The 18,572-nt window shown below is 53.4% G+C and overlaps 1 protein-coding gene across 6 annotated transcripts in view; it reads left to right on the top strand.

Moving 5' to 3' along the window:
- The window catches only part of NCKAP5L (NCK associated protein 5 like), an 82,375-nt gene that overhangs the window by 27,457 nt on the left and 36,346 nt on the right, over window positions 1-18,572 (top strand). For 4 of the 6 annotated variants that reach the window (XR_012518434.1, XR_012518433.1, XR_012518432.1 and 1 more), the window contains exons 6-13: window positions 249-368; window positions 4,518-4,631; window positions 5,639-8,271; window positions 9,134-9,293; window positions 9,764-9,845; window positions 10,146-10,454; window positions 10,533-10,675; window positions 11,070-13,862. Coding sequence is in view for 2 of the 6 variants with exons in the window: in XM_010349797.3 (XP_010348099.1) it covers window positions 249-368; window positions 4,518-4,631; window positions 5,639-8,271; window positions 9,134-9,293; window positions 9,764-9,845; window positions 10,146-10,454; window positions 10,533-10,675; window positions 11,070-11,282 (3,774 nt within the window). In the remaining 4 variants the exon portion in view is untranslated. Of the gene's footprint in view, window positions 1-248; window positions 369-4,517; window positions 4,632-5,638; window positions 8,272-9,133; window positions 9,294-9,763; window positions 9,846-10,145; window positions 10,455-10,532; window positions 10,676-11,069; window positions 13,863-18,572 lie in introns of those variants that run through there. The other 2 variants (XM_010349797.3, XM_010349798.3) reach the window with 1 other exon arrangement.

The raw sequence follows: 18,572 nt of genomic DNA, 5'->3' as shown, positions 1-18,572 counted from the left end.
GAATGGGTTTTACCTCCCACCAGGGGTGATGAACTTTGGAGAATTTGCCGTCCCTAGAAGATGCTATAGCTAGCAACATCAGCAGGCTCAGATTCCTCATAGAAGGAGGTTCCAGGAGAAGGCTATGCCCAGAAGGGTCCTAGGGCCTCCAGGTCGATCCGTGCATGCTGCTGCTCTGATGAAAAGTACTGTGACACTCTCTCACCATCCTCTCCTCTTCTTCCTGCACCTCCTGGGGTGGACGGCAGGACCTTCGAGAGGAGTGCATCAAGCTGAAAAAGAGGGTGTTTGACCTGGAACGGCAGAACCAGATGCTGAGTGCCCTGTTTCAGCAGAAGCTCCACTTCACCACCGGCTCGCTCCCTCAGGTAGGCGCATGCGCTCCTTTCCCTCCCATCACACTGCCTCCTGCCTCCCCAGCCCCGTCTGCCATATCACTCTCTTCTCTGGTGCATCTAGGGAAGCAGGCCATCAGCTGTCCCCCTTCCACTCTGGGGGCTGTGGACATCCAGGGAAGGCCTGCCCCGCCTGAAAGATTTGAGCCTTAGATGGGGTAGAAACTGCCCAGGTCCCCTGAGTTTGGCGGTCCCCTCCTCCCAGTGCTCCCCACAGAGCACCCCTTCTTGTTGATGGAGCTTTGCACTTGCTTCTGCCCAGTGTGGGGAGATGGGTGGAGTCTGCAGATGCAATTATTTCAAGTTTCCAAGAGGACACTTGGCTACTGACACAGCCTCTTCTTGGCCGGGCGCAGGGGTGGGGCTGGGTGTAAGGCAGCCCAGGGCATGGTGTCAAGAAAGGCATTTCGGTTCTGATAACTATTCACCGTCTCTGCTGGGAGCCCTGACACCTGCCTTCCCCAGGAGAAGCAGGAGGCTACTGGGAGTGACTCCTGGGCTGAGTTAAGGTGTCACTTGAGGTTACTCTGTGAGGAACCCGCAAGAATGGGGTGAGACATGGAGGTGGGAGGATCAGGAATAGCTCCAGATGCCTGGGGTGAACAGCAGGTTGTTTCTGAGGTCAGCCAGCCCCTTTGCCTCACTTTGACAAGAAGAAAAGCACTTTTCTCTGTGTGTGTGTGTGTGTGTGTGTGTGTGTGTGTGTTTGCGTGCGTGCGTGTGTGTGTGTGGCAGGTGGGGGGGGGTGTCTATCTGTCTGATGCAAACTAGGCAACTCTTGATCCCCAGTCCCTGAGCTGGCAGCCCCTCCACTCACTGGAAGCCTGGCCCTTGCAGAGGAAGCCCCTTGTCACCACGGCCACTCTGGCCACCCAGCCTCACCAGGTTGGCACAGAGCTGAGTCAGAGTCTGCAGCAGTGACTCGGCAGTTCTCCTTGCCCTACATCTGTCCCTGCAGCAGGGTTCACCCTGGAACTCCCAGAGGCCCAACCACTGCAGCTCAGCCCGCCCCAGCACACTCTTCTCAGTGACTGCTGATAACAGAGGGGTCGGGTGTCCTTAAATCATTTACTTTTTACCTAAATGGATTCTGGAACCTCTGGGGGTTCAGGCCAATAGATTTATCTTCCCCAGAATTAACATGACATAATGGAAAGAACACAAAGCTTGGCCTCGGATAAACTTGGGTTGGATCCCTCACTTAGCTACTTCTGAGCTGTGTGACCTGGTGTAAATTACTTAGCTTTGCAGACTACAGTTTTGTTTTTTAACGGATGGGGATAAAAATACCCATATTGCAGTTGATGTGAGGATTCAATGAGATGATATGTCGCACTTGGCCCACAGTAGATAGTCAGTGGCAGCTGTTTATGATGTGATTCCCAGCTTGTGCTTTGTGAAAGCGCCTTTGCACAAATGCCAATTAAGCTCTTACTGTGAGCCGTGCCTTTGCCAACACGTATGGAATTGGACTGCATCATGAGGTCCCATAGAAGGGCCAAGGCTTCTGCAGGCCAACGGGAACCCAGGAGCCTGGGATTGTTGGGAGCTCAGGGAGGTATAGACGCCGTGCCACAAGGCAGAGTATGCCAGTGCCATCAGAGAACCCAGGAGATGGTGGGGAGAGGCCATCAGAGAAGGACGGAAATGACATTGGAACTGGGCCTTAACGGATGGATGGGAGATTTTAAGAGTGGAGTGGGGCCTGGGGAGGAGGGATTCCTTGTGGAAAGAACAGCATGAGCAAAGATCCAAGAGCAGGGAGGCCCAGAGAGCAGCAAGCTGTTCAGCTTGACTGGAGCAAAGGACCTGCGAAGGGACGGTGAGGGAGAGAGCGAACAGGAGACGGTGGCGTGGGAAGAGCTGGCCAGCCAGGCCCAGATGCCTGCAGAGGAGTTCACACTTGTTTCCGCTGACAATGGGCAGCCATAGGGGGCTTTTGAGCACAAAAATGCTTTAGAAAAGAAAACAAGGCCAGGCACAGTAGCTCACGCCTATCATCTCAACATTCGGGAAGGCTGAAGAGGGAGAATCACTTGAGCCCAGGAATTTAAGACCAGCCTAGGCAACATAGCAAGACACTGTCTGTACAAAAAAAAAAAAAAAAAAAACAATTTTTTTTTTAATTAGCCAGGTGTGGTGACACTCATCGGTAGTCCTAGCTACTCAGGAGGCTGAGGTAGGAGGATTGCTTGAGCCCAGGGAATCGAGGCTGCAGTGAGCTACAGTCATGCCACTGCATTCCAGCCTGCGTGACAGAGCAAAACCTGTCTAAAAAAAAGAAAAAATATCTCATTGCGTTGTTAGAGTTTATAGTTTAAAAAAAAAAAGGAAGAAAAGAAAAGAAAAGATGCTTTAGGCTCTCTCGTGCACAGGAGATTAAAAGACCACCAAACCAGGTCAAGGAGACTGAGTGGCGGAGCAGTGCAGGCCAGAGGCAGGAAGAGCTGGGCTGGAGGCGCTGCTGCAGCTGGCCGTAGGTGGGTGGAGTGGGGCTGAGGGGCGCTGCAGAGATAGAGTTTAAAGGCTGTGAAGAATGAGAGAGGGAGGAGTTAAAGCTGACTCATATCTAGCCACAAGGTGCCCAGGAGATGGAAATCACATTCTCAGGGACTGAGAGAGAAGTGCCCATGATTAAATCCTGCCTTTTCAGTCCCAGAGTAGATGTTCCACATCACATCAGGCAGGGGAGACAGAAATATTACAACTCCCTGCTATCTCTTTTCCTTTCTTTTTTTTCTTTCTTCTTTTTTTTTTTTTTTTTTTTTGAGACAAAGTCTCATTATTGTTGCCCAGGCTGGAGTGCAGTGGCACAATCTTGGCCCACTGCAACCTCCACCTCCTGGGTTCAAACAATTCTGCCTCAGCCTCCTGAGTAGCTGGGATTACAGGCACCCGCCACCACGTCCCGCTAATTTTTTTTTTTTTCCGCTAATTTTTTTTTTTTTTTTTTTTTTGAGATGGAGTCTTGCTCTGTCACCAGGCTTGAGTGCAGTGGAGTGATCTCTACTCACTGCAATCTCCGCCTCCCAGGTTCAAGCAATTCCCCTGCCTCAGCCTCCAGAGTAGCTGGGACTACAGGTGAGTGCCACCACACCCACCTAATTTTTTGTATTTTTTCAATAGAGACAGGGTTTCACCATGTTGGCCAGGATGGTCTCGATCTCCTGACCTCGTGACCTGCCTGCCTTGACCTCCCAAAGTGCTGGGATTACAGGCATGAACCACCGTGCCTGGCCGACAATTTTTGTATTTATTTAGAGATAGACTTTTGCTCAGTCGCCTAGGCTGGAGTACAGTGGCACAATTTTGGCTCACTGCAGTCTCCCATCTTCCAGGTTCAAGCAGTTCTCTGCCTCAGCCTCCTGAGTAACTGGGATTACAGGCACCCACCACCACCCCAGCTAATTTTTCTATTTTTAGTAGAGATGTTTCACCATCTTGGCCAGGCTGGTGAACTCCTGACCTCATGATCCATGCACCTTGGCCTCCCGAAGTGCTGGGATTACAGGCATGAGCCACTGCACCCAGCCGATTTTTGTACTTTTAGTAGAGACAGGGCTTCATCATGTTGGCCAGGATGGTCTTGAACTCCTAACCTCAGGTCATCTGCCTGCTTTGGCCTCCCAAATGCTGGGATTACAGGCATGAGCCACTGTGCCCGGCCCCTGCCATCTCTTTTCTAAGACCATCTAAGACTGTTTATCTCAGCTGTTCCTGTGATGCTCGGATCCCAGGTGTTGAGACCAGGAAGAGACCTTTGTGGTAACCCTCTTTGTGAGAGGAGAGGAAGCCCCACAGACAAGTGAAGCAGGCTTGGAGCTGGGAGAGGCACCCTGAGTGAGACCTGCCGCAGCCCTCCGGGCCCAGGATATTCATGTCTCTCCAAAGCCCTCTGACCAGTCTCACTCTGTGACCCCTGGCTTGCACCATCTTCAGATCTGCCTGTGCTGTGGTCTCCTGAGGCTTCTCTTACCAGGGGTTGGGGCAGCAGCCAGAGCTGCATCTGGGGCTGGGAGTCCTCCGTGAAGGAGAGGACACAGAGGGGAAGGCCTGGCTTTGCCAGGGAGTAGGGACCTGGGCCAGACAGCTACTGCGCTAACTCTGCCTCTCCCTCTGCAGATCCCACTCACCCCACTCCAGCCGCCATCAGAGCCACCAGCCTCCCCTTCCCTGAGCTCCACTGACGGACCGGCCGCCCCGCTGCCTGTGGGCCACTGTGCTGGGCAGAGAGAGGTAGGAGGGCTAGGCACTGTGGTCTGTGGCCCCACTGGCTACAGGCTCCTCGGTCAGTACTCCACTGATGTTTCCTAACGAGTCCCGGGGGAAGGGCTGTTTCCCAGTGCTCAGACGCTTGTCCAGGCTGGAAGTGTGGGCCCTCCACTGTCAGCCAAATGCCAAGAAAAGCAGAGCCCCACCCTCAGCCACTGGCCCTGTGAGCAAATGCATTAGTAATGCATTAAGAGGCATGGTTAACACTTGCTGAGCTCTTACTGCATGCCAGGCACTGTGTAGAGCACCCTGGATCTCATTCATCTTCTATAGTGAGGTTAACATAATAATCATCTCATTTTACAGATGATACAGTGAAGCATCTTAGAGCTCAGATAACTTGCTGAAGGCCCTATCGATAGGTAGAACTGGAACTTGGGCCTACACAGGCTGACTCCAGAGCCTATGGGCTGACCGCTATACCACACTGTGCTACCCCCAAAAAGGGCTGGGGGACAGCAAGGAAGGGTTTGCATGGAGTCACCCCCAACCCCTTCCTGCTGGGGATTAGGTCAGCGGAGTCCGCTGTCTTCCCTGAGGAGGCCTGGGCTATAAGTGACTGACTTAGGACTGGGACACATTGCACTCCCTTCTGGAGTCCATGTTCTTTCTGGGCCTGAGAAATGGACAGACCTCCCTCCCCTGGGACAGAGGTCGGAGTTGTAGGTGGTCAGCCCTGCTGATCCAAATGGCTGTGGGGAGTAGGGGTGGGGACAACCAAGAAGAGGATGTCGGGTACCTGCCCAACCCCATGTGTGCCAAGAAGAAGAATTGGGGTAACCAGGGCTCAGCAACTCTTGAGGAAGCAGAACCATCATATCCCAGTTGCTCTGAATTCCTTTTGGGGACACAGGCGCAACTGGGCCAGCTCTGTTCCTGGCATACCCTGTTATGCCAGGCCAGGGCCTGGGCCTGGAGCTGGATCCCAGCTGCACATGGTCCCCTCCTCATGCCATCATCTCTCCCCAAAGGTATGTTGGGAGCAGCAGCTGAGGGGCCCTGGAGGCCCAGGCCCCCCAGCCACCCCACCCCCAGCGCTGGATGCCCTATCCCCATTTCTTCGAAAGAAGGCCCAGATTCTGGAGGTGCTGAGAGCCCTGGAAGAGACTGACCCCTTGCTTCTGTGCTCACCTGCCACCCCCTGGCGGCCTCCAGGCCAGGGTCCTGGCTCCCCAGAGCCCATCAACGGCGAGCTGTGTGGCCCCCCTCAGCCCGAACCCTCACCCTGGGCGCCCTGCCTGCTGCTAGGCCCTGGCAGCCTGGGAGGCCTGCTGCACTGGGAGCGCCTCTTGGGGGGCCCGGGAGGGGAAGAGGGTACTGGGCGGCCCTGGGGTCCTAGCAGGGGACCTCCCCGGGCCCAGGGCACCAGCTCTGGCCAAAACTGTGCCCCAGGCAGCAGCTCCTCCTCCTCTTCTGATGAGGCAGGTGACCCCAATGAGGCACCCAGCCCCGACACCCTGCTTGGTGCTCTGGCCCGCAGACAGCTGAATCTGGGCCAGCTCCTTGAGGACACAGAGTCTTACCTACAGGCCTTCCTGGCTGGGGCTGCAGGCCCACTCAACGGGGACCGCCCAGGTCCCGGGCAGCCATCTTCCCCAGACCAGGGGCCCCCACAGCTGTCCAAGTCCAAAGGCCTCCCTAAGTCAGCTTGGAGTGGGGGTACCCCAGAGGCCCATAGGCCAGGCTTTGGTGCTACCTCAGAGGGCCAGGGGCCCCTCCCCTTTCTTAGTATGTTCATGGGTGCTGGGGATGCCCCACTGGGCTCTCGGCCTGGCCACCCCCATTCCTCATCTCAGGTGAAAAGCAAGCTCCAAATTGGCCCCCCTTCTCCTGGGGAAGCCCAGGGACCCCTTCTGCCCTCTCCAGCCAGGGGTCTCAAGTTTCTAAAGCTGCCTCCAGCCTCGGAGAAGATTCCCAGCCCAGGCGGCCCGCAGCTCAGTCCCCAGCTCCCCCGGAACTCGCGCATCCCCTGTCGGAACAGTGGCTCAGATGGCAGCCCCTCCCCACTGCTGGCCCGAAGGGGTCTGGGTGGAGGAGAGCTGTCCCCAGAGGGGGCACAGGGCCTGCCTACCAGCCCTTCACCCTGCTCCACAACCCCAGACTCTGCACAGCTCAGACCCCCACAGTCAGCCTTGTCCACCACGCTGTCCCCAGGCCCAGTGGTGTCTCCTTGCTATGAGAACATCCTGGACCTCTCTCGGAGCACCTTTAGGGGGCCTTCCCCAGAGCCACCTCCGTCCCCACTCCAGGTGCCCACCTACCCACAGCTAACTCTGGAGGTGCCACAGGCCCCCGAAATCCTCAGAAGTCCTGGAGTCCCCCCCAGCCCTTGCCTCCCAGAATCGTACCCCTATGGGAGCCCCCAGGAGAAGAGTTTGGACAAGGCAGGCTTGGAGTCTCCCCATCCTGGCCGCAGGACCCCAGGCAACCCATCCAAGAAGCCCAGCCAGGGGTCAGGACGGCGACCTGGGGATCCTGGCAGCACACCTCTGCGGGACAGACTGACGGCCCTGGGGAAGCTGAAGACAGGCCCCGAGGGGGCCCTGGGCCCAGAGAAGAATGGGGTGCCAGCCAGGCCTGGCACCGAAAAGGTCCGGGGACCAGGGAGGTCGGGGGAGAGTGCTGGAGACATGGTGCCCCCCATCCACAGGCCCCCGGAGCAACTAGAAGCTAAGGGGAGCATACGGGGGGCAGTAGCTTCGGGCGCAAACAGCCTGAAGCAGCAGGAACCTGGACTCATGGGGGATCCTGGGGTCCGAGTCTACTCCTCCCACTCCATGGGGGCCCGAGTGGACCTGGAGCCTGTCTCACCAAGGAGCTGCCTCACCAAAGTGGAGCTGGCCAAGAGCCGGCTGGCAGGGGCCCTGTGCCCCCAGGTACCCCGTACCCCTGCCAAAGTGCCAACCTCAGCCCCAAGCCTGGGCAAGCCCAATAAGAGCCCTCACAGCAGCCCCACCAAACTCCCTTCCAAGTCACCCACCAAGGTAGTACCTCGACCTGGGGCTCCTCCCGTCACCAAGGAGTCCCCCAAGCCTGACAAAGGGAAGGGCCCTCCCTGGGCAGACTGTGGTGGTACCACAGCCCAGCCCACACCCACAGTACCTGGTCCCACTGACCCAAGCCAGGGCCCCGACGGGCTGGCCCCACACTCAGCCATTGAGGAGAAGGTAATGAAGGGCATCGAGGAGAATGTGCTGCGGCTCCAAGGCCAGGAGCGGGCCCCCGGCACCGAGGTGAAGCACCGCAACACCAGCAGCATCGCCAGCTGGTTCGGCCTTAAGAAGAGCAAGCTGCCAGCACTGAACCGCCGCACAGAGGCCACCAAGAGCAAAGAGGGGTCTGGCGGGGGCTCCCCGCTCCGGAGGGAAGTCAAGATGGAAGCCCGGAAGCTGGAGGCTGAGAGCCTCAACATCTCCAAGCTGATGGCCAAGGCGGAAGACCTGCGTCGGGCACTGGAGGAGGAGAAGGCCTACCTAAGCAGCAGGGCCCGGCCACGGCCTGGGGGCCCAGCCCCAGGGCCCAGCACGGGGCTGGGGCAGGTGCAGGGCCAGCTGGCAGGCATGTACCAGGGCGCAGACACCTTCATGCAGCAGCTGCTCAACAGGTGAGGGCCTGGGATCAGCCAACAGGTGCTTGGTGGGCATGGGGCACTTTTCCCTTCGTGGGCACACCTGAGTCTGGGGCTGGGCCTGCCCTTCCTGGGAGCTGGGGCTTCCCAGAGGTCAAAAGGGATAGAAGGCCACCAAAGCAGCTGGGGGGTCAGGGACTTGGCCTGGAGGAAAGATCAGGGACTTGACCTCGTCGCAGGCTTCTCATTTGAGAAGCGTTAACAGTCCACATTTTCCTGGATGATCTCCGTACCAGATGCGGCAGCCTGTCAGAGGCACCTGCATGTGATAGTGAACGCTAGAGCCTAACTGGGCTGATGAAGCTCTTCTCCTTCAGGAAAGGAACAAGGGGAGTTCCCTTCCCATCTTGCCCTTTGACACCTGCTACAACAGGAGCTGTGGTTTAAAGAAGGGACCCACCCATCTTGGGGTGCTCTATCTGGGCCAGATGAGGCAGAAAGTCTGCAGGAATTAGGCCCCAGATAGGGTGTGTGGTTTGGACTGCAGGTGTGCTCAGAAGTTCAGCTACAGCAGGTGGAGTGTGTCATTCATGGACCAGGATGTGACTGGGTCTGCCAGTCTATCTGGAATCACCATCAAGCAGTCTCTAGGCTTGACTCTGGATGGCTCTGGGGGAGTTCTCCCATCTTCTCCTCTGCCCTCTGTTCCTCTGGGGGTTTCCCTAGGGTCCTTGCCTGTTGCCAGTGTCAAGAAGGGTTGGTGGGAGCAATCACCAACATGTCCCAGAGGTGGGTGGCAGGAAGTGCCTCCCTAAGCCCCGCACCATTGGCAGGTGAAAGGCTGGGATGTCTGGGCAGGCCAGGCCGTTCTCATGTACATCTGCACTGTTGCCCATAGGGTGGATGGCAAGGAGCTGCCACCCAAAAGCTGGCGGGAGCCCAAGCCTGAGTACGGAGATTTCCAGCCAGTGTCTTCTGACCCCAAGAGCTCCTGGCCAGCTTGTGGGCCCCGGAATGGCCTGGTGGGCCCTCTTCAGGGCTGCGGAAAACCTGGAAAGGTAAGTTCTTGGGGCAGTAACTGGGTAGGGGGGCCTGGCTCTCTGGCCTTGCCAGGTCTCTTACCCCCTAGAGCAGGTGTCCCCAAACTTTACACAAGGGGCCAGTTCATTGTCCCTCAGACCGTTGGAGGGCTGCCACATACCGTGCTCCTCTCACTGACCACCAGTGAAAGAGGTGCCCCTTCCTGAAGTGCGGCGGGGGGCCGGATAAATGGCCTCAGGGGACCGCATGCGGCCTGTGGGCCGTAGTTTGGGGATGCCTGTCCTAGAGGGTTCCCCTTCCCTCATGGTCTTGGAGGGGAGACTGGGGAGGAGAGAGGGGCTTCCCAGTCTGCATGGCACTGAGATCCATACTCCAGGGCCTCATCTTCATACTCCCAGACTTACAGCCACATTCCCACCCCTAGAAGCGTGGGGAGGGGTGTGGAGGGGGGAGGAGTGGACTCTGAGGTCTCCCGTACCCCACACAGCCAAGCAGTGAGCCAGGGAGGCGGGAAGAGATGCCCTCAGAGGACAGCCTGGCTGAGCCAGTGCCCACCTCACACTTCACAGGTCAGCAGGGTCCTTTGCCCCCACCCCCTGCCACTTCATATCCCCACAGCAGGTGCTAGGCTCTGTGTGCCATCTTGGTGTCAAGCACCAGGTGGGCACTGGAGTTATACAGGAACAAATCCTTCCTCTGGGGTACTTGCCCCACCTACACCCCTTCCCCAAGCCCCGGGCAGGTGCTATGGAATGAGCTGTTGGGCCAGGAGGGGTCCTGAGTCGGGGTGGAGCCTGGGCTGGGTGGGAAGTGGAGGCAGGCGGGGGGCTGAGCCCAACCTCACTCTTGATGTGCCCTCCCCTCCCCAGCCTGTGGCTCCTTGACTCGAACCTTGGACAGTGGCATTGGGACCTTCCCCCCCCCAGACCATGGTAGCATTGGGACCCCCAGCAAGAATCTTCCTAAGACCAAGCCACCGCGGCTGGAGCCCCCACCTGGGGTACCCCCAGCTCGGCCCCCACCCCTTACCAAAGTCCCCCGCCGCGCCCACACCCTGGAGCGGGAGGTGCCAGGCATAGAGGAGCTGCTGGTGAGTGGGCGGCACCCTAGCATGCCAGCCTTCCCTGCACTGCTGCCCGCTGCTCCAGGCCACCGGGACCATCAGAACTGTCCTGATGGTGAGTGTCCAGGCGGGAGGAGGGGGATGCTCCTGGGGGCTGGGCAGCTCCATCCACCTTCCCCTTGTTCCTGGACAGATCCCTGTGAAGACCCAGGTCCCACCCCTCCTGTCCAGCTGGCCAAGAACTGGACCTTCCCCAATACCAGGGCAGCCGGCAGCTCCTCGGACCCTTTCCTGTGCCCACCCCGACAGTTGGAGGGGCTGCCCAGGACCCCCATGGTGAGAATTGCAGCAGGGAAAAGAGAATGGACTGGGAAGCAGGAGGGAGTGATGTGGGGAGACAGTTTCTCCGGTGAGGTACGGCCTGTGTCTTGCACAGTCTTGGCGACACACCCTCCAGGAGGAGGACCCTGGGATGCCCTGTGAGCGACCCACCTCCCTTCCCTCCTTGCACCCTTCTCTTGGGAAAGGATTTCTGTCCCTCCCCAGAACCTTGTGGGACTGTTCTCAGTTGTACCTGCAGCCTGCTTCCTCTGAAGTATATCCTACCTTGGGAGCTCCCTCTTGAGCAGCCCCCCATTGAGTGCACGGATGCCCCTCAGAGCTCAGTGCCTGTGAGGCTGGGCTGAGAGGTGGAGAGGAGCTTCCTCCCGAGCTTCCCCTCCTTTCCCAGGCCCTGCCCGTGGACAGGAAGCGGAGCCAGGAGCCCAGCCGCCCGTCCCCTACGCCCCAGGGCCCAGCATTCGGGGGTAGCCGAACCCCCAGTACTTCGGACATGGGCGAGGAAGGCAGAGTGGCCAGTGGGGGCCCCCCAGGGCTGGAGACCTCGGAGTCTCTCAGCGACTCGCTCTACGACTCCCTCTCCTCCTGTGGGAGTCAGGGCTGAGGGGCTGCGCCACGCCATGGCCCCGCTGGAGTTGGGGACCACAGACTGGACCGGCTCTCTTCGTGCCCAGCCCCTGGAGCCAGGGGGCCCCTCCCTGAAGGGACCAAGGAGACAGGTGGATAAGAAGGTGAAAAGGGGGTCCCTGGCACACCCCACCACCCACTGCTACTGTGGATGAGATGACCGTGCTCAGCTCAGGGAGAGACCCCAACCCTTGGTTCCTTCTCTCACCCAGAGTAAGGCTCTTCCTTGAAGGGACTGGGGGTTCAAGGCCACTGTGTCGCAGCCCCCCCAGCTGCCACTTCAGGCCGAGCCATCTTGTGGTGCTGGGCTTCCTGCCCACCAGCCGTGCCATCTCTGCCCAACCTGGCTGCTTCCCTACCCCGAAGCCCCCGCGAGGCCCTTCTGGAGGCCCCTGTGCTGGTGGAATTTGGGGGTCAGGGGGAAAAGTTGCCTTCTCTCTCTGCCCTGGTCCTCCCTGCTGTCTGGATGGTGCTGCCCTCCCCTGCCCCATGCCTTTGGGGCCTATTCGTCTGTCTTTTTTGTTGTTTTTATATATTGAAGCGCCTGGCCCAGCCCCAGCCCCCAGCCCCGCACTGCGGTTAATTTATCTGTCGTTCAAAATGCGGCTGCTCTGCTTCCTGCCTCTGCTTCTGCCGTATCCCTAATAAAATGTGGAGGCCCCTCCCTGCCCCTGTCTCGGCTTGTTGTGTGGGAAGTTTTGGGGAGACAGGTCGGGGGACACTGCATGGGTGCCAGGTTGAGGGACCCCAGGCGCCCTTGTGATGCAGTCCCCCCACCAAGGCAGCTGGCTGGAGTCATCCCAGAAGGTAACTGAGGGTTGGAAGAGTAGGACCTACTTAGGCCCAGAAGGGTACCTGGGCTTGGAGAGATTCTCCTGGCAGGACGTGAGTCTGGGCAGCTCCTTGGAGGGGGAACCAGGGAAGATGGCTGTGAACATGCACTGAGGCCACACGTGTCCCAGACAGGTGGAACACGCAGACCCTGAGCAGAGTTGCACCTGTTCGGCACACCTTGGTTTTCCTCCTCTATAGGAGATTAGAAGGTTAGTCCAGATGAGCTAGTCCCATCAGCCAGACTTCCTTCTCAGCATTCTGCTCTTCCTATCCCTTCCCCAACTCTCCTCTTCCTACCCCTTCTCTTAGTTAATATCATCATTGAAGAAATTAACAAGATGGAGAGGGTCAAGTCAAATGTCTGGGTTTTGTTTAAAAGTTGGTATCCCATTTTCCCATTTTCTTTCTTTCTTTTTTTTTTTTTTTTGGAGGTGGAGTTTCACTCTTTTTGTCCAGTCTAGAGTGCAATGGCGCAATCTCAGGTGTGAGCCACTGCGCCAGGCCAGTATCCCATGTTCTTACCTGTCTTCTACTTCCAGGTTCCTATCCTACTGTCCTATCCCATTTGCTTTTACGGGCCTAAGCATAATATTACCAAGCTGGGAATCTTTGTTTCTTGCCAGGTGGGCTCCAAGAGGTCTACCTCCTTCCCACTTTTTATTTCTTGGTTTTTCAAGCCCTCTTCTCTGCTTAACCTTGGTAGATTACCTCATTTCCTAGTTAGAACAGAATTGCCTGCAGGATATTTCTCCTATTTCCTTTTGGGGATGGAGTTTGGCATGGTAGGTTTGACTCAGGACTCCACCTCTTCCGAGCTGAGACCAAAGGGTCTATCCACATTCTGAGCACCAGGGTCTGATCCATCAGCTGCCAGTCTCTATTCTCTGGTGTCTGCAAATGCAAGATGTCACCTTGGTTTCCAGGGCAATGTGAGCTGGCTGACCAGGGAAGGGTAGGTGGCATCAGCCATACCTGGCGCCTGGAGGCAGCCCTTGCCTACAAACTGTTCCATGGTGGAAACTTCCTAAATCCCCGAGCATTTTGCTAAGGGACCCTGGGCCCAGATGAGCCACCCTGTGGCCCACATAACTGTGGTATGCCATCCACACGGACTCAGTATTTTATCTGAAATAATTCTGTGGAGGAGGACATGCAGTTGAGTTTAAAGGCACTCCCAGAGAATCGGTTTCTTGCACTTCAAAGAAAGGATTGGCTGAAAGATCATTTGATCCTTACTAGGGCAGAACACTTGATATCTTAGTTTGCAACATCTGCCAGCAGAATTCAGGTAAACTCACTGATTTCTCCAGGAATAATAAGTGAATGTTTGTTTGCCTTTCCAACGTGCAAGACCCATTCTGCTGGGTTTTCCAAACAGAGGAAGACAAAACTGCCAGACCACCTCCCCCATCCCCCAAAACGGCATCAAGGCATCAGCAAAAGATTCTGACAAGCCTTCAGGTTCAACTTCACTGGGCACTTTGCCTTTTCCAGGAAATGTCCAAAAAATGTTAACTCAGGTTTTCTCTGGGTAGCTAGTGGTTTATTTCCTTCTTTACACTTTTCTAGATTTTCTACAAATAATGTGCTTTGTTTTCTTTCTTTTAAGAAACTTTTTTTTTTTTTTTAGTGATGGGGTCTCACTATGTTGCCCAGGTTGCTCTCAAACTCCTGGCCTCAAGAGATCATCCCATCCTGGCCTCTCAAAGTGCTGGGATTACAGGTATGAGCTGCTGCATCCAACCTTTTTTGTTCTGTTTATCAAAAAAAAGTCTTAAAAGAGAAACAATCATTCTCCGCAGCAAACTAGGTATAAACCCTCATTCTGTAATCCTGTGTTAAGTTAGTTCAAGCATATAAATAACATTTAAGGCCACGTGAATTTGAAGTAAATACAAGTGAGCATTTCTATGATCTTGGGGAAAAAAAAATTAACTTTTTTTCTTTTTTTGAGATGGAGTCTCCCTCTATTGCCAGTCTGGAGTGCAGTGGCACAATTCTGGCTCACTGCAACTTTGTTTTCTGGTTTCAAGCAGTTCTCCTGCCTCAGCCTCCCAAGTAGCTGGGACTACAGGCATGTACCACCACGCCCGGCTACTTTTTTGTATTTTTAGTAGAGACGGGGTTTCACCATGTTGGCCAGGGTAGTCTCAATCTCTTGACCTCGTGATCTACCGGTTTCAGCCTCCCGAAGTACTGAGATTACAGGCTTGAGCCACCAAGCCCCGCTAACATGTTTTAATTATTAAAGACGTAGAAGTTATAAAAGCATATGTTCATAGTTCTTAAAAAAGGAATTGAAATTGAATGTTTAATTATCAGGGAAATATAAGTCAAAACCACAATGAAATACCACCTCACTCTAGTTAGAGTAGCTCTTAACAAAAAGACAAAAGAAAACAAGTGTTGGTGAGGATGTAGAGAAAAGAGAACCCTTTCACATCATTGGTGGGAATGTAAATTAGTACCTCTATTAAGGGAAACTGTGTGGAGGTTCCTCAAAAAATTAAAAGTAGAACTACTATATGGTCTAGCAGTCCCACCAGTGGGTATATAGAGGTATCCGTACTTCCTTGTTTATTGCAGCACTATTCACAATAGCCAAGAATTGAAGTCAACGTAAATGCCAGCAATGGATAAATGGATAAAATCTACTCGGTGGAATACTATTCAGCAATGAAAAAGAATGTCATGTCATTTGAAACAAAATATATGAACCTGAGCATTATTTTAAGTGAAATAAGGCCAGGTGTGGTGGCTCACGCCTGTAATCCCAGGAGTTTGGGAGGGTGAAGCAGGTGGATCACCAGGTCAAGAGTTCGAGACCAGCCTGGCCAACATAGTGAAACCCCCTCTACTAAAAATACAAAAATTAGCTGGGCATGGTGGCATGCGCCTATAGTCCAAGCTACTCAGGAGGCTGAGGCAGGAGAATCACTTGAACCTGGGAGGTGGAGGTTGTGGTGACCCAAAATGGCACCACTGCACTCCAGCTTGGGCAACAGATCGAGACTTTGTCTCAAAAAAATAAAGAGTGAAATAAGCCAGACGCAAAAAGACAAATACCACATGATCTCACTCATATGTGAAATCTAAAAAAAAAGAAAAAGCTGATCCCATAGAAGTACAAAGTAGATCAGTGGTTAGCAGAGGCTGTGGAGCCAGTGGAGGAGAGGAGGCTGGGGAGAGGTTGTTTAGGGGGTACAAAGTTACAACTAGATAGGCTGAATAAGTTCTGGTGATCGGTTGCACAGTAGGGTGACAGTGGTTAACAAGAAGGTATTGTATATTATTACAAAACACAAGAGAGGGTTTTGAATATTCTCACCACAAAAAACATACAAATGCATGATGAGATGGCTGTGCGAAACGTCCTAATTTGATCACTGTACAATGTATCCCTGTATGGAGATATCACATTGTACCCCATAAATACATATAATTATAATGTGTCAATTAAAAATTGAAAAAGGCCTTCTGCTGAGAGTGCAGTGTGTGCTCCTGACTCGGAACACACATTTATTATTTAAAATTTTTTTTAGATTTAAAAAAAATCTGGACTTTGAGACCAGCCTGGGCTGTACAGTTAGACTGTGTCTTTACAATGAAATAATAAATTAGGCCAGGTGCCGTGGCTCCTGCCTGTAATCCCAGCACTTTGGGAGGCCAAGGTGAGCAGATCACGAGATCAGGAGTTCGAGACCAGCCTGGCCAACATGGTGAAACCGTGTCTCTACTAAAAAAAAAAAAAAAAAAAAATTACCCAGGCATGGTGGTGGGCACCTGTAATCCTAGCTACTTGGGAGGCAGAGGTGAGAGAATCGCTTGAACCCAGAAGGCAGAGGTTACGGTGAGCCGAGATCGCACCATTGCACTCCAGCCTGGGCAACAGAGCAAGACTCTGTCTCAAAAAAAAAAAAAATTTAGCCAGGCATGGTGGTGCACACCTGTAATCCCAGCTACTTGAGAGGCTGAGGTGGAAGGATTGCTTGAGCCTGGGTAATGGAGGCTGCAGTGAGTGATGATCATGTCACTGCACTCAGCCTGGGTGACAGAGTAAGACCCTGTCTCAAAAAATAAAAAAATTAGCTGGGCATGGTGGTGTGAGCCTGTAGCCCTACCTACTTGGGAGGGTGAGGTGGGAGGATTGCATAAACCCAGGAATTTGAGGCTGCAGTGAGCTATTAGCATGCCACTACATTTCAGCCTGGACAACAGAGCAAGACTTTGACTCTAAAAATTATTTAATCAAAAACAGGAAAAAGATTGGTGATAAAGATCTACTTTAAAAAAAAAGAAAGAAAGAAAGAAAAACAGGGAAAAGAAAAACTCGCCTTCATACTGTGCCCTCAGTTTCATTCCACAGACAACCTGAGTTAATAATTAATTGGTTATCCCTTCAGATTTTTTTTTTTTTTTTTTTTTTTTTTTTGACAGTCCTGCTCTGTCACCCAGACTGGAGTGCAGTGGCGCAATCTAGGCTCACTGCAACCTCCACCTCCCAGGTTCAAGTCATTCTGATGCCTCAGCCTCCTGAGTAACTGGGACTACAGACATGCACCACCACGCCTGGCTAATTTTTGTATTTTTAGTAGAGATGGGGTTTTTCCATGTTGCCCAGGCTGGTCTCAAACTCCTGGCCTCATGTGATCTGCCAATCTCGGCCTCCCAAAGTGCTGGAGTTACAGGCATAAGCCAATGTTCCTGGCCCCTTTCAGATGCTTTTAAAATCCACATATACACAAGCATATTTATGTTTGCCTTTTATTAGACAACGAGATTATCCTATAGTTACTGATCTTCCCTTTAGCACTCAATAATCTTGGAGATTTTTCCAAAGCCCATGAATCTCCATTTTTGTACATTGTACTCCATTGTATAGATGTAACTTTTTATTTGTTTTGTCATGGTAACACTGCAGTGAATATTCCGTAAGTGTCTTAGCCACTTGGATATTTCCATAAGGTGAATTCCTGTATTCTCCAGGTGTGGTAGTTCATGCCTGTAACTTTAGCACTTTAGAAGGCACTTTGGTAGAGAGAATTGCTTGAGGCCAGAAGTTTGAGACCAGCCTGGGCAACATAGTGAGACCTCCATCTCTACAAAACCCACAAAAATTAGCCAGATGTAGTGGCACACACCTGTAGTCCTAGCTACTTGAGAGGCTAAGGCAGGAGGATCACTTGAGCCCAGAAGTTTGAGGCTACAGTAAGCTATGATCCCACCACTACACTCCAGCTGAGGAGCAGAGTAAGATCCTTTCTCTAAAATAAATAAATAAATTTCTATAAATGGAATTGCTGAGTCATAGAGTATGCTCAGGTTTTGGTTTTTGTTTTTTGAGACAGGGTCTCACTCTGTCACCCAGGCTTGAATGCAGTGGCACCTTCTCAGCTCGCTGCAATCTCCACCTCCCAGGTTCAATTGGTCTAGAGGAACTGGTACCCAGGCATGCACCACCACACCCAGTTAACTTTTGTATTTTTTGTAGAGACAGGATTTTGGTATGTCGCCCAGGCTAGTCTTGAACTCCTGGGCTCAAGTGATCCGCCTTGGCCTCCCAAGGCATGAGCCACTGCGCCTGGCCTTAACTTAATTTTTTATTTTTTATTTTATTATTATTATTTTTTTTTATTTTTATTTTTTTAAGACTCGGTTTCACCGTGTTGGTCAGGCTGGTCTTGAACTCCCGACCTCAGGTGATCCACCCACCTTGGCCTCCAAAGTGCTTGGATTACAGGCGTGAGCCACCACGCCCAGCAACTTAATTTTTTAATAGACATTCATAAATGATACCCCCACAAGGAACATACAAGTTGAACTGTCTCCCCACTTCTTCCACGTCATTGAGTATTATCAGACTTCTTGTTAGCCAGTTTGGTAGAAGAGGTCATGTGGGGTCTTGCGTCAATGTCGGGACTGCTTTGGCTGTCACTCAAAGTGAAATGGGGGAGCAGTGGAGAGTGATGAGAAGAGACTGTAGAGGGCTGGTAGGGAAGCGGGAGCCAGTAAGGAGGCCCCTTCAGGAACCCCAGTGAGAGATGCTGGTGACCTAGACCAAGCAGAGACAGTCAGGATGACAAGATTTGCTAATGTAATTGATGTGTGGAAAGAAGAGTCAGAGACAACTCTAAGGGCTTTGGAGCAAGTAGAAGGGTGAAGTGCCATTTACTGATATGGGGAAGAATGGGTAGAGCAGATGTGGGGGAGGGAAGGAAGGTCAGGAGTTAAGTGTTGGCCATGTGAAATTTAAGATGCCTGTTGGACAACATCCAAGGGAAACTGTGGAGTAAGCAGTTGGTTATAGAAGTCCAGAGTTTAGAAAAGAGGCCTGGGCTGGAGGCATAAATTATTAAGTCATCAGCATGTGGATGCTATTTAAAGCGAGAGGACTGGATGAGATCACCAAAGAAGTGAGAAGAGGAAAAGTCTG

Source organism: Saimiri boliviensis, chromosome 7 (genome assembly GCF_048565385.1).
Source record: "Saimiri boliviensis isolate mSaiBol1 chromosome 7, mSaiBol1.pri, whole genome shotgun sequence".
NCBI lineage: Eukaryota > Metazoa > Chordata > Mammalia > Primates > Cebidae > Saimiri > Saimiri boliviensis.
The sequence above is the reverse complement of the archived record's forward strand: the minus strand, read 5'-3'. Positions and strand labels throughout refer to the sequence as shown.